The sequence below is a fragment of the Ctenopharyngodon idella genome, chromosome 7, assembly GCF_019924925.1.
Source record: "Ctenopharyngodon idella isolate HZGC_01 chromosome 7, HZGC01, whole genome shotgun sequence".
Taxonomy (NCBI): domain Eukaryota; kingdom Metazoa; phylum Chordata; class Actinopteri; order Cypriniformes; family Xenocyprididae; genus Ctenopharyngodon; species Ctenopharyngodon idella.
In genome coordinates, this window is record NC_067226.1 from 49121870 (window position 1) to 49148380 (window position 26511).

The 26511-nt window shown below is 40.1% G+C and overlaps 1 protein-coding gene across 1 annotated transcript in view; it reads right to left on the reverse strand.

Moving 5' to 3' along the window:
• Nucleotides 1–3219: 3219 nt before the first annotated feature.
• The window catches only part of LOC127515670 (serine-rich adhesin for platelets-like), a 50879-nt gene continuing 27587 nt past the window's right edge, over nt 3220–26511 (reverse strand). The window contains exons 4-12 of the mRNA XM_051899553.1: nt 25897–25961; nt 20608–20753; nt 19912–20516; nt 19736–19800; nt 9591–9736; nt 8862–9499; nt 8681–8745; nt 3725–3873; nt 3220–3623 (exon numbers count right to left, since the gene is read on the reverse strand). Of these exons, the coding sequence (XP_051755513.1) occupies nt 3502–3623; nt 3725–3873; nt 8681–8745; nt 8862–9499; nt 9591–9736; nt 19736–19800; nt 19912–20516; nt 20608–20753; nt 25897–25961 (2001 nt within the window). The 3' untranslated portion in view covers nt 3220–3501. The remainder of the gene's footprint in view (nt 3624–3724; nt 3874–8680; nt 8746–8861; nt 9500–9590; nt 9737–19735; nt 19801–19911; nt 20517–20607; nt 20754–25896; nt 25962–26511) is intronic.

Below are 26511 nucleotides of genomic sequence, written 5' to 3' on the forward strand. Positions count from 1 at the left end.
CCCTACCCTAACCCTAACCCCCTAACCCTAACCTAACCCTAACCCTAACCCTAACCCTAACCCTAACCTAACCCTAACCCTAACCCTAACCCTAACCCTAACCCTAACCCTAACCTAACCCTAACCCTAACCCTAACCCTAACCCTAACTCTAACCCTAACCCTAACCCTAACCCTAACCCAAACTGAGATCAATCAACTCCCCGCCCACTAATTAGTATATATACCAAGTTTCAACAATCTATGACCTATAGAACCCAAGATATACAGGATAAGAAGGATCAGTCATTGACTCATCCCCGGTATTGGACCCTATATCCTAACCCTAACCCTAACCCTAACTAACCCTAACCCTAACCCTAACCCTGACCCTAACCCTAACCCTAACTCTAACCCTAACCCTAACCCTTAAAGAACAGATTAACTTTCGAAACTAGCCTCCGACCCAAAACTGGAATTCACAGTTCCTCCACCCTCACAAACATGCGCCGGCCCGTGCCTTTCCTCGTTTTCCCTACTTTAACTCCCTCGGGTCGGCGGTCAGGTTTAAACTGAGTTCAATCAACTCCCCGCCCACTAATTAGTATATATACGAAGTTTCAACAATCTATGACCTATAGAACCCAAGATATACAGGATAAGAAATATCAGTCATGACAGATTCCTATTATTTACATAAATTATAACAACACAACTCCACCCAACTCCAACCCAAGTACTACCCATCCAAAACACAAGTCCAACTTAACCATAGGAGAACCAGATATTTGCATATATATGTATATATAGTAGAGTGCAATACCGTATCTCGACGCCTGGTGGCGCTAGAGCTCCCAAACTGAGATCAATCAACTCCCCGCCCACTAATTAGTATATATACCAAGTTTCAACAATCTATGACCTATAGAACCCAAGATATACAGGATAAGAAGGATCAGTCATTGACTCATCCCCGGTATTGGACCCTATATCCTAACCCTAACCCTAACCTAACCCTAACCCTAACCCTAACTCTAACCCTAACCCTAACCCTAACCCTAACCCTAACTCTAACCCTAACCCTAACCTAACCTAACCTAACCCTAACCCTAGCCTTTCCTCGTTCTCCCTACTTTAAACCACACAATCTGGTGAGATTGTGATGGGGGGAGTTCGTTGTAAACCCAAAAAACCTAACCCAGCCCTAAAACCTAACCTTTTTTACCCTAAGCTCTTAAACCTACCCCACTTTTGTTTTAACCTGGCTTAAAATAGCCCGATCACAAAATACCCCTGCGTAAAATAGCCCAGATCATAATTACCCCAACATGATTGGTTTTACAAATATACATAAATTTAAATATGTTATAAATATACTACACACACTCTGAATCAATTATAAATATATAAATATATAAAAAAAAGTTCATTGGAGTGGGTTACAGAGAATATTATGACCCTATGACCCCGGGCTATATATCAATATATACACACACACAACGGTATCTTTTGTTTAAGAGCATTTTTCTATTTTTTTAGCCCTAAAAACCTAATCTCTTTTACCATTAAGCTCTTAAACCTACCCCGCTTTTATTTTAACCCTGTTTAAAATAGCCCGATCATAAAATACCCCTGCATAAAATAGCCCGGATCACAATTACCCCAACATGATTGGTTTTATAAATATACATAAATATTAATAACATTATAAATATACTACACACACTCTGAATCAATTATAAATATATAAATATAATAAAAAAGTTCATTGGAGTGGATTACAGAGAATATTCTGACCCTATGACCCCGGCCAGGTACATGGAACACCCTCGCTTTTTTATAAAATTTTATTTGACCCTTTTCACCCATTTCCACTTTTTAGAAAGTGGTGTACAAGCGTTGGGATTTACATCATCCATCAAGGTTACCTTACACATAGACAAACATCTAGGACTAAAATGGGGAGGTCAGTGATGGCGCTTTCGAATCCCTAGCTTTATATATGTGGGATGGCCAGTTGTGCGAAAGGACAGTGCACAACCACCTTTGGTTTCTTTGGAAATCGTTGGTTGGATTTACAGTTCCCCTAAGCTGAAGTGTTGTAAAATACATGGACTGCATTTATATATATATATATATATATATATATATATATATAAGCTTTATAGACAGACAGATTGAGAGTGACTCTTGAAGTACCAGCACCGCATCTTGTACCACTGTTTGAAGAATTTATCTTCCAGAATCTGGCAGTAAGTTTTGGAAGATAATTTTTATTCCACATCTTCAAGATGGACTTTTCAGGATAGGAGATGGACTAAAATGAACTCCCACATTTTACTTCTGCGATTCTGGAAGATATATTCTTCAAACATTGGTACAAGAGGATGTGGTGTTGGTCCTTCAAGAGTCACTCTCAATCTGTCTGTCTATAAAGCCTATTAAAAAAACAGTCTTCATGTATTGCCGGCACGACCGCCGACCCCAAGGAGTTAATGCGTCTCTGAAGTCAAAGCTTAAGTCTATCCTTAAGAACATTTCTGAGAAGTGTTTTACATACTGACCCAGATTTCAGTGTCACATATGTCAAATAGGACTTTTTTATCAAAGTCTAAGGCTGCGTCTGAAACCGCATACTTCCCTAGGCCACAGTTGAGGATACATAATAATCAAACATTGAAGAGAACAGCAACTCAGGTGTTTTCAAATTTGAGTATTAAAAACCAGAAACATGGTTCCTTGCGTTAAAATCGTATTTGTTGAACTACTGTATAGTAAACTGCTGAATTGCTGAAGGTGTAAAGATGCTAGATAGTATAGTATAGTTGTGATTTTGCTGTAAAAACACGTTTTATTGTGTACAGCTAATGGGAGCTCCAGTAAGCACACGTACATCTCCAGAGTGCATTTACATAAACCATATGCATCTTAAAGACACTTACTATGACACTTACATTTGTGGGGAAAAACAAACAAACAAACAAACAAAAGGAAATACCTGAAACAAAAATACTGCTTTTGTATTATTTTGTACTGACTGTCTAGGCATCATTGATGCAGCGTCTTGTTCCCTTTTTAGGGAACCATAGTTACAGTCGTAACCTGAGACATTTTCTGTGTCCTGTGCAGGTCATAAAAACCATCACTGTTTCATAGTGGTGTTTGACATACTGTGTGTTTTGATTTCAGTTTAGACTGATTTTGTGTATAATTTTTTTAATCAAAACCATTGACTTTACACTTCAGATTTTCATTTCAAATTTATTGTAATATCCAAGGAAATAAAAAGCAACAATCAAATCAAACATTGTAGATATTGCAAATGTGTTAAAAGTAGTGCAGAAATTCCCAGTTGTCCCAAGAAATGCCTGAAAGAACTATTTTCAGAATAAATAATGCATCACAATTTTTCCATAACATAAAAATTAAGAGTAATGTATCCAAAACACCAGATAGTTTTCATAATATTGTAGGCTTGAATGTGACATTGAGGAAAAACATTGCAGAGCTACAGTGTTTCATTCTATAGCAGAAGCAAAAGCATGAACAGCATACTAGACAGAACCGGTGCAACAGCAGAAGATGTTTGTGTTACAGGAACATTTTGTGATGCCTGGGTAGTCAAAGTTGTACCTTGCTGTTCCACTGAAAGTATAAGAAAACAAGTATAAATCAGCCACTGAAGGAAAAATTCTAGTAAATCATTGTCTACTTTCAAAAACCGTTTGAGAAAATGAGGAACTCACCAACGGTGATACTGGAAGTCAACACAGAGCCAAGGAATGCTCTTGATTCAACAATTGCTGTCTCAAGATTTTTTTCAATAACTTTTGCCTTTGGAAGCACAGTGTCGTTTGTGAAAATAAGTGCTGTATCCACACCTACTGAACCAGGCCTGCAGGAAAAAAAAAAAAGAAAAAAAAAAGTTAGACATGAAAATACCTAAATTACTACAATGAAAATGCAGGCATGATTTTGCTTATCCAATTAAAAATCAACCAAGTATCATTACCAATATATCAATATTCACTTAGTAAAAATATGTAATGCATTATAGTAACTCAGGTTATTTTAAGGTTATTTTAAAATTATTTTAATTTTTATGATTCAATTAGGGCTGCACAATTTGGCAAAAAAAAGGTGTGATTTGAAATGAGATCTTTAATCTCATATGAAAACGTGTCATATTGCTGCTGACATATCCTGGCAAAAGGTACAGAGACAACTGCTGAAATAGAAATAGTTGCTTCTTTAAGGATGTTCACATCTAGCTACACTAAGAAACAACTCTATCCAGTGATTAGATTAAGCATTAACTTTGTACTGTATCTGCACTCAAACATATATTTGTCTTAAAATGAAAGTGGAAAGCAGAAAATTGCTGAGAGAGCTTTAAGGCTTTGTGCTTAAAATGTGCACAGTATGCACATTTTGCCGCTAGAGGTCGCTTATTCAAAACAAAAGTGTAGCTTGATGACGGCATGAATGAGTTTTATTAACGTTACTGTGGAATGAAGGATATGAATTGCGATTCTATCTTCTGCTGTTTCGAACCGATTCACAAATTGCCAGCACATGTCAACCTTTTCTTGAAATCTTTCTGTGTACGGGTTCTTTAGTTTTTACATATAAGCAGCGTGTTCAACATGGTATATCAACATGGCAAGCGGTTTTCTGTGGTAACAAATACCGGCCTATAAAAGCTAATGAACAAGTCCTGCATCTGAGGCTAAACAAATAATAAATATTGAGAATGCAACAACGCTTGATGACGACGTGAATAAGCATTGAATCATGGAAGTTCTCTTCACCACCACAGCTGAAAGCAATTTAACTGAACTTGGGCAGAAATCAGGGTTATGGATGAGTTAATTTAGTTAATTTACTGTGGTATGTAGCGGGGTGGGGCTTTTACCTTACTGTTTTTATTATGCTGCTGCTCCTTTTATTTTGTTGTTTACTGTGGCTATGTTAGCCACTTGACAAGACAGCGTTTTCTTTGAGGTACAAACATGGTATTCACGGTAAATTAAGAAAGCAAGAGATTCAAACAATAAGACTAACCGTGTTGAACTATAAAACGGTGATTAGTTTTCTGTCAATAAAGGTATCCAAATAGTTGCTCACCTGTCTAATAAAACACATAATATATTAAAGCATCTTTGGTGTTTCCATCGATTCTACAGAAGTAAAACTGGAAGTTGAGGGTAACGAGGATATGATGTCATTGATAGGCAACACAATGACACAGGCCGTGTCACTGGTCAAAACTGCTGATTTCTCTGCATTTAAATAAAAACGTTGTTGGAAACATTTGGAATAATGTAAGTACATACGTCAACAAAATATATAACCTAGTTCTATTGGTTTGTTGGATATTTTAATCTAAAGATCTTGCCTATTGTGCCTTTAACATACAATAAATTGCTTCCCAATACAAATCTGGTGACATGATGGGATGGTGTTTTTATCTGAAAGCTGTCAGATCTGCATATTTCAGAGCAATAAAGACAATTCAGTCAGGACCACTGTGTTGATTAAGATTATTGTAGAAGCTCTGAAGATTATTTGGTGGCAGGCTTAGTTCTGAAGGCTTCTGAGCTGTCCACAAGTAAACCTTGCTGTGGTTTACATAATTGTATGTGAAACTGATACAGGTACTGTGTTAGTTGGACAAAACTGAGCAACAATGAGCTATATATATATACATATATATAGCCGTGGTCTGCCTGAATTACGCTTGAGCTCCATTCCTTCGCTCAATCTACATTTTGCATCCCTTCCTAGAGCCAGATCCAGCATAGACTCAGCTTAATGTTGCTGTCCGATGTGTACAAATCGCATCCTGTGCCAAGCAACATCCAATGCTTCCACATCTACATCTTTTCACTAAAAGATTCATGTAATTACTGACATATTTTGTCTGTATAGCCAGAGAATAATTGTCCCCCGATGTAGCCTGGTTTCTCCATTATTCAACATCAAATGGAGATTTTAGTGCAGAATTACTCTTATAATTAATTAACATTAAACAATACCTTACAGAGCTCAAACCTTTCGAACCTGACAGATTTCCCTGTGACTGCATAATGAATTAATAATTCCAACTACAAAACATACATCCAGCTTTATCCACATGCAAATATAATTAGGCTTGTCAATACAGCAAACTGGTAGAAATTGAACAAAACAAACATGTTGTAAATTATGCAAATGTAAACCTGGTGCACGTTAGGTTCCCAAATACATGTTATAAGTGATTCATCCTCGCAGCACATGCAAAGGTGGAGTTTGTGTGAAGCACTATTTACAAGGAGTCACACTTCTCTCTGAAACATGCAGTGCATCAGACTACTTGCTTAATTAAATCACAACCTTTTGTGATTTGATAATGGCACCGATCAATAAAGCAATGTTATTTTGATTAATTTTGCAGCCCTGCATTGAAATAATTAATAGCTTCTCATCAACTCACAAACCCCCTAAATTCACCCATGAATCAACAGGGGGGAATCCTGGAAAGCATCAAACATACCTGAACTCTCAGTTGATTAACCCAAACCTTGCTTACTCCAGGTATGCTGGTTCCAAAAACTTGTCCGGGAGTAAGTTCAAGCCAACTGAGAGTATGTTCATGGTTAACACACAAGATATTCTCAACAGAGCGACCAATCAAGGAGTCACCATGGAAATGGACGATAAAAAAGTGTGCCATATTACTTCTTTCTTCTTTTCTTCAGTAGCTTTCACATACTTAGTGCATATCAACACATGGGTATGCATGTAACCTGCTTTCTAGAATACCCCTCAGATTTGCAAACCCCATTTGGGAAACCCTGGGATAGAGGAATGGCCCTACAATTGGTTCCAGGGCCATCGTACAGGTGGACCAAGAAATGTGGTGGGAAAACCCTGGTCTAATGGGTGACACAAATCTACTATTTATTTTCCTGCACAAGAAAGATAGATCCACAGTCTGACTTGTGATGCAGCCTGGAATCATAATCACACCATGTTCATTCGTTTGGCCAGAGGAGAACTGTGTGACTGAGCCTGGTTTCTTCTAGGTTTTTTTTTTTTCTTTTTTTTTCTCAATTTCTGTCACCCGATGGTGTCTGGTTTCCTTACCACAGCCGCCTTTGGGTTGCTAAGTTAGGGATACTTAACTCTCTCGGGTCGGCGGTCACGCCGGCGATACCACCTCGGTTTTTTTCTTACCAGTGTCAACAAAATGTTGTGCTTTTTGCAAAATAAAGAAAGCTAACATGATGCGTGATCTGTCGTCTCCCTCTGAATGAAGTCCAATCTGATAGTTCTCAGAAAATGAACTGTAACTTAGTGAATACTAATCACAAAAAAATTAGACTTATGTCTAAAGAAACGTTGAAATGTCAGGTTTTAAATCGTGTAAATCAAATCGAAAACAAAAATTCTGTGTTTATGTAATCTGTATGAAAAGAGACACATGTCAGAAGTCCGTGATTCAGCTCATTATCCGCTAATGCGGCCACACCCACGGAGCGAGCGCTATTCAGACGCAAATTCTGAGGCAATACATATATACATCGTCTCAATTGTGTATTTATTGTCTTGAAAAGTGTTTATCTGTATGTTAAAGCCATGGTTAGAGACCTCTGGAAGACATGCCGTTAGTTCCTGGAATTTCCTGTTCTTCTTTAGATTAATTTGTGGACTAAATGTGCACAGAGCGCCCTCCGGCTGCAAGTATGAATTGAAAACACAGTATCCAGCATTCATAGTGGTGACAATAAATATTGAATAAATATTACTCCTCTGTATAGAAAATAAGCTAAAAGGCTATATGAAATGCCATAGAGGTAACATGAATGTTCAGACGCTTTGCATCACAGAAATACATTATATTTTAAATTATATAATAGAATACCATTATTTTAAATTGTAATAATATTTCACAGTATTGCTGTTTTTTCTGTATGTTTGATATACACCATGATGAGCTTGAGACATGATCACAGAGGGTTTTTTCACAGCCTACCTGACTGAAAGGCCTCATTATTATGCAGGTATTAAGAGGTCTTTATGCGAATCTTTTGTCTTCTCAGGTGTGAATTACCTCATTATTCAAGATGATTCATGCCTCCATGCATACTGTGTTTCTTGACAAAAAGTGTCTTACAAAAACTAAATCAATATATTGTTTTATATGAACGAGTAGGCAGGATAATGTTTACATCTTTTTGAAGCAAAAACTCTAGTCTACAACCTCCAATACCCAGAAGTCTTGTGAACAAAGATTATTTTTTTTTTTTTTTTTGGCTTTATTTCAGTGACTTAAGTTTTTGTTTTTTCAATAACCACGCATAAACGTTATTCCTTCAAAAACACAAACATGTACGTACATGTTCCTCACATATTATTGTAGCCTAGTTTGTGCTGAATACAGTGTAATGACACTTTTTCCATTAATATGTTTATGAACAACTGAAAAAAGCACAAATGTCAGGGCATGTCAAAACTTCTCCAGGGCCCCGAAAATCCTCAGACCCCAGAGGGTTAATATTCAACAATATTATTGACCTGACTGCACTGACCATGTTGGATGAGCACTGAACTGAGCTGGACGAAGATATCACTGATTTCTGCAGTGATGAGCAAGAAAGAAAGAAGAGGGAAGAAGAGAATAGAAAGGAAAGATAAAAAATGAGAGTCATGTAACATACCAGAATCCCATCACGAAGGCTCTGAGGAAATTGGTCCCATAAATTCCCCGGTAGACTCGATTCAGCTACATAAACACATAGAAACACACAGATTTAAGCTATAATTTACAGTAACTCTCTATATATGTAGTCTGGACAAAATTTATGTATTTTAATATTACTAAAATATTTCTTAAATCACCTCAATACTGATGTTGAGGGCCAGAGTCTGGTACTCCATAGTAGCAGGGTTATTGTAAACTTCAGTATATTGTATCTGTAAACGGATCTGCAGAATAACGAATGTCTCGCCTGGCACTGCTGGACCTGTGGTAGCTGTATTTGATAGAGCAGTGGTTGCTGTAGTGGTTTTAGTTGATAGATGAGTGGTTGCTGTTGTAGGTTTATTTGATATATAAGTGGTTGTTGTGGAGGCTTTAGTTGATAGATGATAGGTTGGCACTGAAGATGTGGTTGAGGTGGTGACAACTTCAGAGTGTGTTGAGTTCGCAAATAATACAGATGTGGTGATCTTTTCAGCAGCTGCACTTGATACAGATACTGCAGTGCCAGATGAACCAGAAAGTATAGTTGTGCTTGATACATCTGTAGAAGGTACGCTGTTTGAAATAACAGTAGAAGCACTTGTACTTGTTAAATCAATATGAACTGCATTGCTTGACTGGCCAGCTGGAGCAGTTGTGATCGATGTGCTGGTTGGAATTGTAGTATCTGTAAGATGATTAGGTCCAGTTGTGCTTGACAGATCAGTAGAGACAGTGGTGTTTATGGTACCAGGAGGAACAACTGTGCTGGTATTCAAAGTTGAGTTTTCTTTCACTGAAAAAACATGAAAACAAGTATAAATTAGCATTTGGATGCAAAAATGTTATATACATTTAAAAACAGCTTGAGAGAATGAGGAACTCACCAATGACACTGCCAGGAATCACAGAACCAAGGAACACTTTTGATTCATTAATTCCTGTCTTAAGATTGTCTTCAATGATTGTTGCATTTGGAATAACAGTCTCATTTGTAAAAATAAGTTGCGTTTCCACACCCACTGACCCAGACCTAGAGAGAAAGATATTAAATTACTAAAACAAAAATGCAGACTTGATTTTGCATGCTCTTACTGCAGAAGAATGTTCAGTAGGGGTGGGGGGGAAATCGATTCATTTTTGAATCATGATTCTATCTTCTGCTGTTTCGAACCGATTCACAAATTGCCAGCACATGTCAAAAGTTTTTCTTGCGATCTTTCCGTGTACAGGTTCTTTAGTTTTTACATACAAGAAGCGTGTTCAACGTAGTGGTTCCCTTTCGAAAGGGAACTCAACTCTGCGTTTACCGCTATGGGGAACCGTCACTCGTGATAGGTGTCCGAAATGCCAAAGAATCACACCACTCCAATCCTATTGGCCGGCGACAGCCTATGACGTAATCATGGCGCGAACCCGGAAGTATAAAGGGGGCGCCCGAGGAAGCAGTCAACATATTCTCATCTTTCGGGACTGTCTTGTCTTTGCCATTGATCTCATCTCCGGTAAGGAATTGCATCATGACTGACAAACGTTTCAGGAAGTGTGCTAATCCTTGTCCCAGGTTTCTAACACCGGAGGACTCACACGACCTGTGCGTTTTTTGTTTGGGCGAGGAGCATGCGCGGACAGTGCTCAAGGGCGCTGTCTGCATTAATTGTGAGCGTCTTCCTATGAGGACGCTCCATTCTCGTCTGGCCCTCTTCTCGAGGGAAAAGGTGTTAGCACCTTTGCCCGGTGGTTCCGGCCCTGCTCGTGCTGAGGCTGAGCGGCAGCTGAAATCATGGGGCTCACAGGTGGAGCTCGCTGAGAAATTTGAGAAGGGCGTTAACCTTTCTCAAACCGAAGCGGCTGACGAGGACACGCCCCTGGATGACGATGACGTCTTATCTTTGACGTCTTCGGATCCAGGAGCGAGTGCTCTTCTGGCTGCAAGCCCCAGAGAGCAGGAGATGGCCGAGGAGGGAGAAGCGGGCGAGCCCGCGGCTCCCTCCAGGCCGCCCTGCCCGGCGTATATGGAGTTATTGGAGGTTATGGAGCGCGCCTCGGGCAGGCTGCAGCTGCCTTGGGAGCGCGTTAGGAAGGAGCCTGTTCGCGGCAGCCTTGACGAACGGTTCCTTTCGGACCATAACCCAATAACTCCAGTGAGCCTTCCATTCCTTCCCAATCTGCATTCTGAGATCAAGAAGGCATGGAAGAACCCATACTCGGCCCGAATTCATCGATATCAGCGGGCTAGTTTCGCTGATGTTGAGGGATTGGGCCAGCATGGGTACGTGTCGATGCCACCTGTTGATGAGACGTTTGCGAACTATCTCGCTACAGGGAGCGCACCGACACTGAGAGCTCCGGTCCTGCCATCCAAAGCACTGAAAATGACATCACGTTTGAATGGCAGGGCTTACGCCGGTGCGGGTCAGGCTGGGGCGGCATTGCACACGATGGCAGTGTTGCAAGCCTACCAGGCTGATCTGCTTAAGGATCTGGACCAGGGGCAGGGTCTGTCCCCTGAGGCGGTGGCAGAGCTGCGCCGCATCACGGATCTTGCTCTGAGGGCCACCAAGCAGACGGCCACCTCGATCGGCAGGTCAATGGCGGCCATTGTGGCCACAGAGCGACATCTGTGGTTGAACTGTGCGGACATCGGGGAGAAAGAGAAGAACTTTCTTCTCGATGCTCCGGTATCGCCTACTGAGCTTTTCGGTACCTCTGTCGAGGCGGTGGTTGAAAAGTTCAGGGAGGCGAGGGCGCGCTCTGCAGCATTTAGATCTTGTATCCCACTCAGATCCAGCTCTGGGCCCAAACAGCCGGGAGGTCCGGGCCAGTCTCGAGTCGAGGCTCAGAGACAGGCCCAGGAATCCAGTGTCGCCGCTCGCGTGCCTCCTCCTCCTCGGAGTAAGTTGCAGAGACGGCGGGATGCTAGGAGGAAGAAGCAGGACCTGAAGGAGGTGATCGATCTTAGGCGCCAACAGTACCGCTGATCGATCTCCTCTCTCTCGCGGGGCATTTCTTTTGTTTGCCCTCGCTCTTTCTTCTTCCTCCACCTCCCGGGAGCATTTCAGACATAAAAAAAAAAAGCTATGTGCTCAGGCTTTGACAGTCAGGCTGACAGTTGGGGCCATGATGAATATTTTTCTGAAGGCCCGCCTTCTGGCTTGATAGTGAAAAGTACTTTTAGGCTTAAAAGAACTTTGGATTTTATCGTTCTTCATACTAAGAAAGGAAGGGAAATCTTCGTTCTACGAGCCGCAGGAGGTAAAATGGGTCTAATTTTTATATTTTAAAAGTTTAGACCTTATTTTCCTGTATAGTTTTCCTGAGCATACAGTCAGTAAGTGTGAAGGGGTTATTTTGGGCAAAATAACTGAATCACTAGGCTGGCTAGTTTCTTGCAGGCCTTGTTTTTGGCCGCTAGGTTTAGTCCCCTGTGTTAAGTGCAGCTTTTTCAACTATATTATAGTCTTGTTTGAGTTTGCACTCATTATTTCAGTTATTTGTATGCAGGTCGGCCTGTTTCGGCCACCTGACTCTGTTGGCTTGTAGTACTTCATTTTTCCCTTCATGTTTGAAGGTTGCAAAGTGAAGCCCAAGCCTGCTAGGCCTTAGCTTGTAGCTAGGCTAGAGCTAGGTTAGGTGTTTGTTTGTTACATCACCCTTATTTTGTTACCCCTTTTTTTCAGGGTGTATAATTCCTAGTTCTGGCCGCCTCCCGAGGGAGATGTTGGCCATATGCCCTTTCCCCTTCAATATATGTAGGTGCTATGGCTAGGGTTAACAGCTAAGGTTATAGGCTGTTGTTAGCCTTCCTGGTTTGTTCCCCCAGGTGGTAGTTATGCAGTGTTGCTAGGCCCCACTTTCAGAACCTGTCATGCTTATGTTTCCGTATGAGCCCCTTGATATTATTCAAGTTGAATATACGATGCTAAATGATTTTAGCTCTCGTTCTCAAGGGTTCATCACAGATCTTAGTTCTGTTGTTAAAGGCTGTGAAACATTTATTCTGTTGGATGGCATGTATTACAAAGCATGTTTTTTGCTTTGGGTTCTAAGCCGCAGCCCTACATATCTACGATTATGTGAGCTTACTTTAGTGCTGCCACAGGTTATCACCTGTCTCTAGATTGTAGGCTTGGGTTAGCCTCTATCTAAGTGCGTGGTGTTTATTGTACTCCCCGGTTAGGGTTTGTGCTTCACTGAGTGCATCACCTATTGGATTGCACACTCAGGTTGAGTGTAGACAGTCTTATTCTGCTTAGAATAGATATGGTCTTTGTTCACTCCCGGTTGATCCTGACCACAGCAACTGTTTTACATTTACTGTTAGATTGTTGGCTCTTTTGTTAGTAGCCTCTCTTCCAAGTACAGCTTGTCTTGGGTGCTGTTGGTTTATGATCATATGTTTGCTCACATATCTTAGCACTGCCTCAGGCTTATGCACATGTCATTTGAGGTAGTAGGCCTTGTGGGCCTCCCTTAAACCATGGTAGCATATGTTATTTGTACCATGTACATTTGCCTGTTGGAATGTGTAGGCTTAGCTCAGGTTGTGTAGCTGGTTACCCACAACTAGTTTGTTGGGTCTAGAGCTGGTCCCCTTTGAGCTTGGTCCCTATTATGACCACTGGCTGGCGCCACATGGTGTTAAAAGTAGTAGACCCTTTCAGGTCACCTTTTTAATCTTCATGTTGGCACGGCTGAGTTGGTTATGTTGCACTCATTCCATGGTTGAGTCTTAATTTTTTCTGACTTACACCGCCATCGGCCACGCCCACCTCTGTAAGAGAAGGCCCTAGGTCAGGCCTCTCTTAAGTGTTGTGTGTGTGTACTCTTCCAAATGTTGGTTGTTTACGAGTACTTGGCCTGCTGGCTGGTTTAGTCACTAAGTTACCTTTGGCTGGTGCCATATGTTCATAGGTTGTAGGCCACAGTAGGGCCTCCCTTTAGTTTGCATGTTGGCTCAGTTTGCGTTGGTTTCTATTTGACTCATCACCATGGATGGGTCTTGATCGCCACTAGCTGTCGCCACGTGTTTACGAGTCGTAGGCCTTTTTAGGCCTCCTATGTATCATGTTGGAGCTCAGCTTTGTACTCCTCTCGCTTAGAGAGTAAAAGGTGCTTTACTGAGTACTTTTTCTGAGTGGCTTGCCTCTCAGGGTAAGTTCTTGTGTTAAACCCAGCTATTTGTGTGGTTTTATGCATTTACTTCCTTGAGCTTGGTCTCCTTTAGCTCTAGTAGAGCTAAGTAGTTACCTTGTTGTTTACTTGGTTCTATTTTTGCTCCTAGAACTTTAGTGGCCGCTAGCTGATGCTGCGTGTGTTTATGTCTCTGGTGTGATTCTAGTTCTTCTTCAGAACTTCAGTTATGTTGTAGGCTCTTTTCTGGCCTCCATAATTATGTGCCTACAATATGGTCTATCTGTTAGGTTGAGGTTCGGACTTCCCTTTGGGTTGACTTTGTAATTGTGCTTAGCTCCCTAAACTGGTCATTGGTTGTAGACTTCTATGAAGTCTCCCGCTGAGACCAGCCCCCTAGGCTGGTTTGTGCTCCCCTGTTCCAGGGTTTTTCTAGCGCACAGCCTCCTCAGGTGCATTTGTCAGACACTGAGTAGATCCTAAGATGAGCGGGTTTTTACTCCCCTCAATATGAGGGTTTATAGCACTCAGCTGAGTTCTGCTCTCCGGGATGCCCATGTCTGTGCGTGGGTTTGAGTTGCTCACTGCTCTCTCGCAGTCGCTCTTACTTGCTCTCTTCTCTGAAGAATGCGCTATGGAGATTCTGTGTAACAGACAGGGCTGGCCCAGACTATTCTGGCCTTCGCCAAGTTAGTACGTCTTCCCTGGTGGCGTCGAGGGTGACTTTGTTCCCCTCTAGTGACTGGCCGGGGTTCCCTTTGGTTTCCTGGCCACATTCCCTTTAAGGGACCACTTTCCACGGAATGCTGGTCCCAGATGCCCTGAGCAGCCTTGGAAGGCTTTCTGCGGAGGGCCTCTTTTAGGCTCAGCTTGGGTTGTTGGCCATAGGGAATGCTGTCACTGACAGCCTTGCGTGACCCGAGGGGGAGTTGCTCCCTGCGTTTCTCGTCGTTTCTCCCTCAAGACGAGTAGGTGTTGACTGCTTCCTCGGGCGCCCCCTTTATACTTCCGGGTTCGCGCCATGATTACGTCGTAGGCTATCGCCGGCCAATAGGATTGGAGTGGTGTGATTCTTTGGCATTTTGGACACCTGTCACGAGTGACGGTTCCCCATAGCGGTAAACGCAGAGTCTCATTCCCTGTTCTCAGGTAACTCAGAAAACGTCTCAGGTTCTCTAACGTAAATTGAGACGTTTTCTAGCAAGTGGTTTTCTAACAAGTGGTTTTCTGTGGTAAGAAACAAATGCTCACCTATAAAAGCTAATGAATAAGTCCTCTATCTGAGGCTAAACAAATAATAAATATTGAGAATGCAATGACACTTGATGACAGCACAAATGAGCGTTGAATCATGGGAGTTGTCTTCACCACCACAGCTGAAAGCAATCTGATGGGACTCAAGGAGGAAATCATGGTTATGGATGAGCTACTTCAGTTGAGTTTTATTAACGTTACTGTGGTATGAAGCAGGCTGGGGCTTTTACCTTACTGTTTTTTTGTTGCTACTCCTTTCATTTTGTTGTTTATTTCATTGTTTGTTTTTGTTTACTATTAAAGTTACATTTGACATCTGCCTACTTTACGTTAGCTCAGTGGCTGGTATGATGTTGAATGATATTAGAATATCGTATTAATAAAAGCTTGTGTTGGTAAATGGCATGCAGTTAACTTTAAAATATATTGTATGATATAAGCTGTATTATTCTTACTGTGGCTATGTTAGCCACTTGACAAGACAGTGTTGTCTCTGAGGTACAAACATGATACTCGCGGTAAATCAAGAAAGCAAGAGATTCAAACAATAAGACTAACTGTATTGAACTATATAACCAGGGCTTGACATTAACTTTTTTGCTCACCAGCCACTGTGGCTAGTGGTTTTCCAAAGTTACTAGCCACTCAGCATTTTCACTGGCCACAATTTTGCTGTTGGGAAATTTAATTTTTATGATTAAAGTTGACTTTGGTATGCTAAAATTACTTGATTTTGAGTCATTTTACTCGATTAGCTAGATTTACAACCCTTTCAAACTTTCAAATGCAGATTGACCACCTAAATCAAGACTAGGCCTACATGGTATATCTGCTGGTATGTACGGGTGGGTAATATGACCATAATATGATACATTTTATAATTGTATAAGTTATTTTTGTAGGCTATATAAAAAAGAACAAAGAAGCAAATTAGCAAATTACAAATACAAGAGTAAATTAAATAGCCTAAACTCCTTTTCAGATACAGTAGGTTTATTTAACATTTATTTAACATCTTCTGTTGTTTGATTAACATTAATGATAGACAGATATTTAATTGGGCTGCTGAATGCATAGACATAATATACTGACACATATTCAGTTTTTACCTACCTGTTTACGTCCACTTAAGCCATAACTGACTGTATTCACGCGAGATACTCCACACAATGGGCATTTTGACATCTCTGTGTGCGTGTAGCCTATTTGACTATTTAGGTGCAAGGAGATCTGATCGCACGAGAGATAGAGAGAGAGAGAGAGAGAGAGAGAGAGCATGCACGCAACAGAGCGCCTTTGGCTTGCTTAGTTGGGGACACTTGACATTTGACTTGATATTTGATATTCAACAGTGCCTGCATTGACACCATTCTTTTAGAGCTGCTGTGCAGCCAAAATTATATACCAGTTATCACTTTAAAGCTGCTTTGACACAATCTGCATTGTAAAAAGTGCTATATAAATAAAGGTGACTTGACTTGACTTCTGTTGTGTGTCATTCAGCACGATTCCGCCGATCCCGCCTTCACTAACTGCAAGTTAATCGATAACGAATTGTGATCGGATTGTAATTTTGTACTACAACAAGCATAGTTACATTTCATTTGGCTGTAGGCTGAAATTATATTCAACCCGCCAAAGTGGCTAGTGGGAGTGGCTGTCTTACCCGCCACAGCTGAAATCTACCCGCATTTGGCGGGTTGACGGGTGTTAATGTCAAGCCCTGCTACTACGTACTTACATTGAAAAATGTGTACAAAGTACTTACTGTGTTCATATTGTATTGCAAAACACTTTTGCTGCTATTGAGGTGGGATACGGGTAAGGTTAGGGACAGGTTTGGTGGTATGGGTAGGTTTAAGGGTAAGTTAAGGTGTAAGGGATGGGTCAACAGTGTAATTATAAACGTAATTACAGAAATGAATTACAGATGTAATTACATGCAAGTATTTTTTAAAATATGAGTACATTGTAAAAATGTATGTACACAAAAAATGCATTGTATCAAATGATTAATTTAAACGTAGTACATAGTAGTTAAGGCCACCTAATATAAAGTGGGATCTATAGTTCTATTGTTTTTTGATATTTTAATCTAAAGATCTTGCATATTGTGCCTTTAACATACAATAAATTGCTAAATGCTTCTCAATACAAATCTGGTGACATGATGGGATGGAGTTTTTATCTGAAAGCTGTCAGATCTGCATATTTCAGAGCAATAAAGACAATTCAGTCAGGACCACTCTGTTGATTAAGATTATTGTAGAAGCTCTGAACATTATTTGGTGGCAGGCTTAGTTCTGAAGGCTTCCAAGCTGTCCGCAAGCAAGCATTGCTGTGGTTTGAACCCCCAAAGGCTAAGGCTATTAACCAGAAATTGTATAAGCAACATTTACATAATTCTATGTGAAACTAATACAGGTACTGAGCAACAATGAGCTACTATATATGTATCAGTAGACAGTAACTAGCAATTGTGTGCCTGCATAAGGAGGAGTTCAGGATGGAGGATGGGTAAGCACATGTCTGTGCAACAAAGCTGAAAGCTGGTTTAGTGCATGCGTCAGACTAAAGGCGGATGCACACTGTGCGATTTATAATAGTCCTTGACGATTGTTGCTTGTCAGACTGTACGAACATGACCCTCATGTCACACTGTGGGATCTCAGCTGTCCTATATGTTAGACTGTACCACAGTCAAGACGCGTTAAAAATGGACACATGCTTAAAACACTGCCAGAATTTCGTCAGAGGTAAAATTTGATCGCAACGGTCATTAATCGGCTGACGGTGAACATGTCAAACTAGTGACCAAAGACTACAGATTTTTGCCTAGGATTATAGGAATCTTTTAGGATTCTCACATTTCGTCTCAGACGACCAAATCGTGGCCAAAATCACACAGTGTGCACCCGTCTTAAGGCAAGTGAGTGTACAGATGACTTATATGTCTTGATTAATGGTAGTAGGAGGAGTTACGCTGATAGCTGGCTGTCATGCCGCGGTCTGCCGGAATTACGTTTGAACCTCATTTCCTTTGCTCAATCTACATTTTGCATCCCTTCCTAGTGCCTGATCCAGCATAGACTCAGCTTAATGTTATTATTCAATGAGTACACATCGCATCCTGTGCCAAGCAACCGGCAAGCAACATTCAATGCTTCCACATCTACATCTTTTCACTAAAAGATTCATGTAATTACTGACATATTTTGTCTGTATAGCCAGAGAAGAGCTGTCCTCCGATGTAGCCTGGTTTCTCCATTATTCAACATCGAACGGAGATTTTAGTGCAGAATTACTGTTATAATTAATTAACATTAAACAATACCTTACAGAGCTCTAACCTTTCGAACATGAAAGATTTCCCTGTGACTGCATAATGAATTAATAATTCCAACTACAAAACATACATCCAGCGTTTTCCACATGCAAATATAATTAGGCTTGTCAATACAGCAAACTGGTAGAAATTGAACAAAACAAAATGTTGTAAATTATGCAAATGTGATAATGAACCTGGTGCATGTTAGGTTCCCAAATACATGTTATAAGTGATTCATCCTCGCAGCACATGCAAAGGTGGAGTTTGTGTGAAGCAATATTTACAAGGAGCCACACTTCTCTCTGAAACATGCAGTGCATCAGACTACTTGCTTTATTAAATCACAGCCTTTTGTGATTTGATAATGGCACTGATAAATATAGCAATATTGTTTTGATTAATTGTGCAGCCCTACATAGAAATAATTAATAGTTTCTCATCAACTCACAAACCCCTAAATTCACCCATGAATCAACAGGGGGGTATTCTGGAAAGCAAGGTTGTTACCGTCAAACATACACTGAGCTCTCAGTTGATTAACCCAAACCTTGCTTACTCCAGGTATGCTGGTTCCAAAAACTTGTCCGGGAGTAAGTTCAGCCAACTCAGAGTTTGTTCATGATATTCAAGATATTCTCAACAGAGCAATGAATCAAGAAGTCACCATGGAAATGAATGCTTAAAAAAGTGTGCCACATTACTTCTTTTCCTTCTTTTGTTCAGTGGTGATTTACATACTTAGTGCATATCGACACATGGGTATGCATGTAACCTGCTTTCTGGAATACCCCCAGATTTGCAAACCCCATTTGGGAAACCCTAGGATAGAGGAATGGCCCTACAGTTGGTTCCAGGGCCATTGTACAGGTGGTCCAGGAATGTGTTGGGAAACCCCTGGTCTAATGGGTGACACTAATCTACTATTTATTTTCCTGCACAAGAAAGATAGATCCACAGTCTGACTTGTGATGCAGCCTGGAATCATAATCACACCATGCTCATTCGTTTGGCCAGAGGAGAACTGTGCGACTGAGCATGGTTTCTCCTAGGTTTTCTTTTCTTCTTCTTTTTTTTTTTTCTCAATTTCTGTCACCTGATGGAGTTTTGTTTTCTTACCACAGTCGCCTTTGGGTTGCTAAGTTAGGGACACTTAATATTTAACAATATTATTGACTCGACTGCACTGACCATGTTGGATGAGAACTGAAATGAGCTGGACGAAGACATCACTGTTTTCTGCAGAGATGAGCAAGAAAGAAAGAAGAGGGAAGAAATAAGTAGAAAGGAAAGATATTAAATGGGAGCCTTGTAACATACCAGAATCCCATCACGAAGGTTCTGAGGAATTTGGACCCATAAATTCTCCGGTAGGCTCGATTCAGCTACATAAACACATAGAAACAGCTATAATTTACAGTAAATCTCTATAGATGTAGTCTGGACAGAATTATTATTTCATTTTAATATTACTAAAAAAATATTTCTTAAATCACCTCAATAGTGATGTTGAGGGCCAGAGTCTTGTACTCCATAGAAGCAGGGTTATTGTAAACTTCAGTATATTGTATATCTAAACGGATCTGCAGAATAACGAATGTCTCGCCTGGCACTGCTGGACCTGTGGTAGCTGTATTTGATAGAGCAGTGGTTGCTGTTGTAGGTTTATTTGATAAATGAGTGGTTGCTGTGGAGGCTTCAGTTGATAGATGACTGGTTGGCAGTGAAGACGTGGTTGAGGTGGTGACAACTTCAGAATGTGTTGAGTTTGCAAATAATACAGATGTTGTGATCTTATCAGCAGCTGCACTCGATACAGATACTGTAGTGCCAGATGAACCAGAAAGTATAGTTGTACTTGATACATCTGTAGGAAGTACGCTGTTTGAAATAACAGTAGAAGCACTTGTACTTGTTAAATCAATATGAACTGCATTGCTTGACTGGCCAGCTGGAGCAGTTGTGATCGATGTGCTGGTTGAAACTGTAGTATCTATAAGATGATTAGGTCCAGTTGTGCTTGACAGATCAGTAGAGACAGTGGTGTTTATGGTACCAGGAGGAACAACTGTGCTGGTATTCAAAGTTGAGTTTTCTTTCACTGAAAAAACATGAAAACAAGTATAAATTAGCATTTGGATGCAAAAATGTTATATACATTTAAAAACAGCTTGAGAGAATGAGGAACTCACCAATAATACTGCCAGGAATCACAGAACCAAGGAACACTTTTAATTCATTAATTCCTGTCTCAAGATTGTCTTTAATGCTTGTTGCATTTGGAATAACAGTCTCATTTGTAAAAATAAGTTGCACATCCACACCCACTGACCCAGACCTAGAGAGAAAGATATTAAATTACAAAAATTACTACAAAAAATTAAATTACTAAAACAAAAGTGCAGGTTTGATTTTGCATGCTCTTACTGCAGAAGAATGTTTAGTAGGAGGGGCCGGAAAATTGATTCACTTTTGAATTGTGATTCTATCTTCTGCTGTTTCGAACTGATTCATACATTGCCAGCACACGTCAAAAGCTTGCAATCTTTCTGTGTACAGGTTCTTTAGTTTTTACATACAAGAAACATGTTCAACGTAGACGTGCAAGTGGTTTTCTGTGGTAACAAACAAATACTCGCCTATAAAAGCTAATGAACGTCTTCTATCTGAGGCTAAACAAGTAATAAATATTGAGAATACAACAACGCTTGATGACAGCATGAAGGAGCGTCATGAGCGGAATCATGGGAGTTGTCTTCACCACCACAGCTGAAAGCAATCTGATGGGACTCGGGCAAGAAATCATGGTTATGAATGAGCTAATTTAGTTTATGTTCAGCTGTGCACTCATTATCTCCCTCGTTATCACATGTACTTAAGTTCAGTTCTGTTTGCGTTGCATTGTTCGGTCTCGTCTATGTTGCTTGTGGTGTACCTGTTCCTGCCTTTGTTGTACCTGTGTATTATCTAGTAAAGCGTCTATTTGAACTTAATCCGTTTTCATCGTGTTATCTTCACTGCCTGCGGTGTGTGACACTGTTACTGTGGCTATAGTAGCTACTTGACAAGACAGTGTTGTCTCTAAGGAACAAACATGGTACTCGCGATAAATAAAGCAAGCAAGAGATTCAAACAATAAGACTAACCGTGTTGAACAATGTAACATTGATTAGTTTTCTGTCGATAAAGGTATCCAGATAGTTGCTCACCTGTCCAATAAAACACATAATATACTGTATTAAAGCATCTTTGATGTTTCCATCTCCTTATTTACAAGGAGCTATTCTGAGTTGCTGAAACAAAATGAATACACACTTCTCTCTGAAGCATGCCGCGCATCAGACTACATATTTAATTTAATTAAATCACAGCCTGATCAATATAACGTTTTAAAATAATATAATATTTTATTTCGATTAATTGTGTAGCCCTACATTGAAATAATTAATAGCTTCTCATCAACTAACAAACCCCCTAAATAGACTCTGTCAAAAATACTAGAAAAGGCAGTATCATCACAACTATGTTTCTTTTTAGAAAGAAATGGTATCTGTGAGGATTTCCAGTCAGGATTTAGATACTGAGACTGCTCTCATTTGAGTTACAAATGATTTGCTCTTATCATCAGATCATGGTTGTATCTCTCTATTAGTGTTACTGGATCTTGGTGCTGCATTTGACAGTATCAACCACAACATTCTTTTGAATATATTTGAAAACGTTGTTGGCATAAGTGGAATTGCATTGGCATGGTTCAAATCATACTTATCTGACCGTTATCAGTTTGTAGTAGTAAACAAAGAGATCACAAGTTCAATATGGAGTACTACAAGGCTCCGTACTAGGACCATTGCTTTTCATTCTGTACATGCTACCCTTGAGAGATATCAGTAGGAAGCATGGTGTTAGTTTTCACTGTTACACTGATGATACTCAGCTCTAAATTTCCTTGTGCCCTGACGAAACTTACCAATTCAAAAAAATCAACAGAATGCATAGCTGATATAAAAAAATTGGATGACTAGTAATTTCCTACTACTAAATTCAGAAAAAAACAGATTCTAATTATTGGACCAAAAACTTCTGCACGTAATAACCTAGAATACTGTCTAACACTTGATGGCTGCTCTGTCAAGTCTTCGTCTTCAGTTAGCAACCTGGGTGTGCTCTTTGATACCAATCTTTAATTTGAAAGCCACATTTCTTGCATTTGTAAAACCGCATTCTTCCATCTTATAAATATATCTAAACTACGACATATGCTCTCAATAACCAATGGGGAACAATTCATGCGTTCATGACCTCAAGGCTAGATTACTGTAATGATCTAGTGGGTGGTTGCCCTGCTCACTTGATAAACAAACTACAGCTGGTCCAAAACGCAGCAGCTAGAGTTCTTACTAGAACCAGGAAGTATGACCATATTAGCCCGGTTCTGTCAACACTGCATTGGCTCCCTATTAAACATTGTATAAATTTTAAAATCTTGCTAATTGCTTACAAAGTACTAAATGGTTTAGCTCCCTAGTGCCTGAGTAAGTTCTTAACGCATTATAGTCTATCAAGTCTATTGCAATCTCAGAATTCTGGCCAGTTGATAATATTAAGAATATTAAATATTAAGATATTAAAATCAACCGCAGGCAGTAGATCCTTCTCCTATTTGGCACCTAAACTCTGGAACTGTCATGAATATTGCTCCCACGGTTCATCCTCCGGACCGCCGGAGGGAGCCATCACCGGAATACTGATCCTCCACCATTTGGACTCCATTTCCCATAGGCCCTCATTCCTGGGACTGATTGCACACACACCTGCACTGCATCACGCGCGCACTATTTAAGACACGCATACACACCACATCTTCGAGAAGTCTTGATTTGCTACGGTGATCATTTCTGAGCGTTATTCTGTGGACTGTTATCTCGTTACCTGGACTGTTTATTTCTTGTGAACCCCTGCCGCCTGCCCTGAACCTTGCCTGTACCCTGGACTGTGTTTGTTTGCCGCCTGTCTCGATCCTTGCCTGTGACCTGACTCTGATTCTCTGCTGCCAGTCTCGATCCTTGCCTGTCCCCGTTTACGGTACTGCTCTGCCCTTGTCTGTACTACTGCTGTGTTTAATAAAGCTGCAAATGGATCCACACTCTGTTGACCCATCATTACAGGAACAGTCTTGCTAGCATTGTTCAGAAAGCAGACACACTCTTGTCAGTTTAAATCTAGACTAAAAACGTATTACTTTAATTAACTAAATTAATAACTATTGATTTTATTAATAATAATAAAAATAATACATTTTATATAACAAAGTAGAGAAAAAAACAATGCAAGTCCACAATCTAATTCAATCAGGTAATAAAATCAAATAAAACAATAAACAATAAATAAAAAATGAATAGGTGTGAATCATGTAGAGTATGCTAATCTAAACAGATGTGTTTTAAGCAGTGATTTGAACTGATGAAGAGAGTCCAGTTGACGAATATGAGGAAGAGAGTTCCAAAGACGTGGGGCAGAGCAGCTGAATGCTCTAGCCCCATGGTACTGAATCTGAATGTAGGAACAGTTAACATTGCAGCCGTGGGTGAACGAAGTGGGCGGAAGGAATGTAGGGAAGAAGCGGGTCTGAGAGGTATGGGGGGGGGGTTATGAAGGGCTTTGAAGGTTAGCAATAAAATTTTGTAATTAATCTGGTAGAGAACAGGAAGCCAGTGGAGCTGAATGAAAAGGGGTGTGATGTGGTCTGTTGATCTGGTATGGGTCACAATCCGTTCTGCAGAGTTCTGAATGGATTGAAGACGATGGAGAAGTTTATTTGGGGTGCCAATGAGCAGGGCGTTGCAATAGTCAATACGGAAAGTGACCAATGCATGAATGAGGACCTGAGTATTATGTTGGGAAAGAGAGGGGCGAAGTCTGGAGATGTTGCGGAGGTGAAAATAAGCAGTGCGAGTAATATTGCTGATGTGTGGGCCAAAAGAAAGTGCACTGTCGAGAATGACGCCAAGACTTTTGACTTGGGAGGAAATAGGAATCGGTGAGCCATCATTTGAAATAGTGAAAGGTTGGGTTTTAGAGAATGTGACCTTTGAGCCAACGAGGAGTAACTCACTTTTATTTCCATTGAGTTTGAGATAATTGAATGACATCCAGTTACTTATAGTTTGAAGACAGGAGGTAAGGACAGAAGGGGGTAAAGAAGTGTTTGGTTTTGTGAAGATGTAAAGTTGGGTATCATCGGCGTAACAATGAAAATTGATCACATAATGTCGGAAAATGTTGCCAAGGGGATAGTATGTAGATGATAAAAAGCAGTGGTCCCAGCACTGAACCCTGAGGGACACCATGAGTAACTGTGACAGTTTTAGATGTAACATTTTTTCTCTGAATAAAATGTTTTCTATTATGTAGATTTTTACAACGAAATGAATCAATACTGAATTTATTTAAGCTGGACAATGACACAATTTTCTTCTAGAGCTGCTGTGCAGCCAAAATTGTTTGCCAGTTATCACTGTAAAGCTGCTTTGACACTATCTGCATTGTAAAAAGCGCTGTATAAATAAAGGTGACTTGACTCATGAATCAACAGGGGGGTATTCTGGAAAGCAAGGTTATGTTACCATCAAACATGCCCTGAACTCTCAGTTGATTAACCCAAACCTTGCTTACTCCAGGTATACTGGTTCTAAAAACTCATCCAGGAGTAAGTTCAGCCAACTTAGAGTATGTTCATGATTAACACACAAGATCTACGAAGAGCGATGAATCGAAGAGTCACCATGGAAACGGATGCTAAGACAAAGCGTGCCATATTACTACTTCTTTTTTGTTCTATGGCAATTTACATACTTGCATACTGACACACAGGTATGTCACGTAACCTGCTTTCTGGAATACCCTGCAGGTTTGCAAACCCCATTTGGAAAACCTTGAGATAGAGGAAATGTCATACAATTGGTTCTAGGGCCATTGTAAAGGTGGGAAAGACTGGAATGTAGTCCTGTTTCTTGTGTGTAGTGGATTTACATACAGCAATAAGCTACAGCTGATATACAAAAACAAATCACTCTTCCAGGAATGTGGTTGGAAACCCATGGTCTAATGGGTAACACAAATATAATATTTATTTTCCTGCACAAAGAAAGATGCAGTCTGGAATCATAATGACAACATGTTAATTTGTTTGTCCATAGGAGAACTGAACGACTGAGCCTGGTTTCTCACCAAATTTTTTTTCCTCAATTTCTGTCACTTGATGGAGTTTGGATTCCTTACCACTGTCACCTTTGGCTTGCTTAGTAAGGACACTTAATATTCAACAATATTATTGACTTGATTGCACTGACAATGTTGGATTAGAACTGAGCTGTGCTGGATAAAGACATCACTGTTTTCTGCAGGGATGAGCAAGAAAGAAAGAAGAGGGGAAAAAAGAGTAGAAAGGAAAGATAATAAATGAGAACCTTGTAACATACCAGAATCGCATCACAAAGGCTCTGAGGAAGTTGGTCCCATAAATTCTCAAGTAGAATTGATTCAGCTACAGAAACATGGAAACACACAGACGTAAGCTAAAATGTGCAGTAACTCTCTATAGATGTAGTCTGGAGAGAATTAATAAAAAAATGTTAATATCACTAAAACATTTCTTAAAACACCTGAATAGAGATATTTAGGGCCAGAGTCTGGTATTCCATAGAAGCAAGATTATTGTAAGCTTCATTCATAAAAAGTATAATTTTAAATGTTTAATATAAACTGTCTTGATATTGTTTCTAAATTAATTAGGAAATTAAATGTGAAATTATTGCCATATAATAGTATATTTAAAAACTTTAATGTTAGGTGCGATTAATCGCAATTAATTACAGAAAAAAACGTGATTAATTAGTAAATCTTTTTTAATCGATTGACAGCACTAATTTTTTGGTCAAGATCTTGCATTGTCAATGCAAGAGGTGAGCACTCTGTAAAGTCTCCTCCAGTACATCCAAAAGACTTACACTGAGGTTAAGGTCAGAACTCTTAGCTGCCAATTCATGTGTGAAAATGATTCTTCATGCTCTCTGAACCACTCTTTCACAATTTTA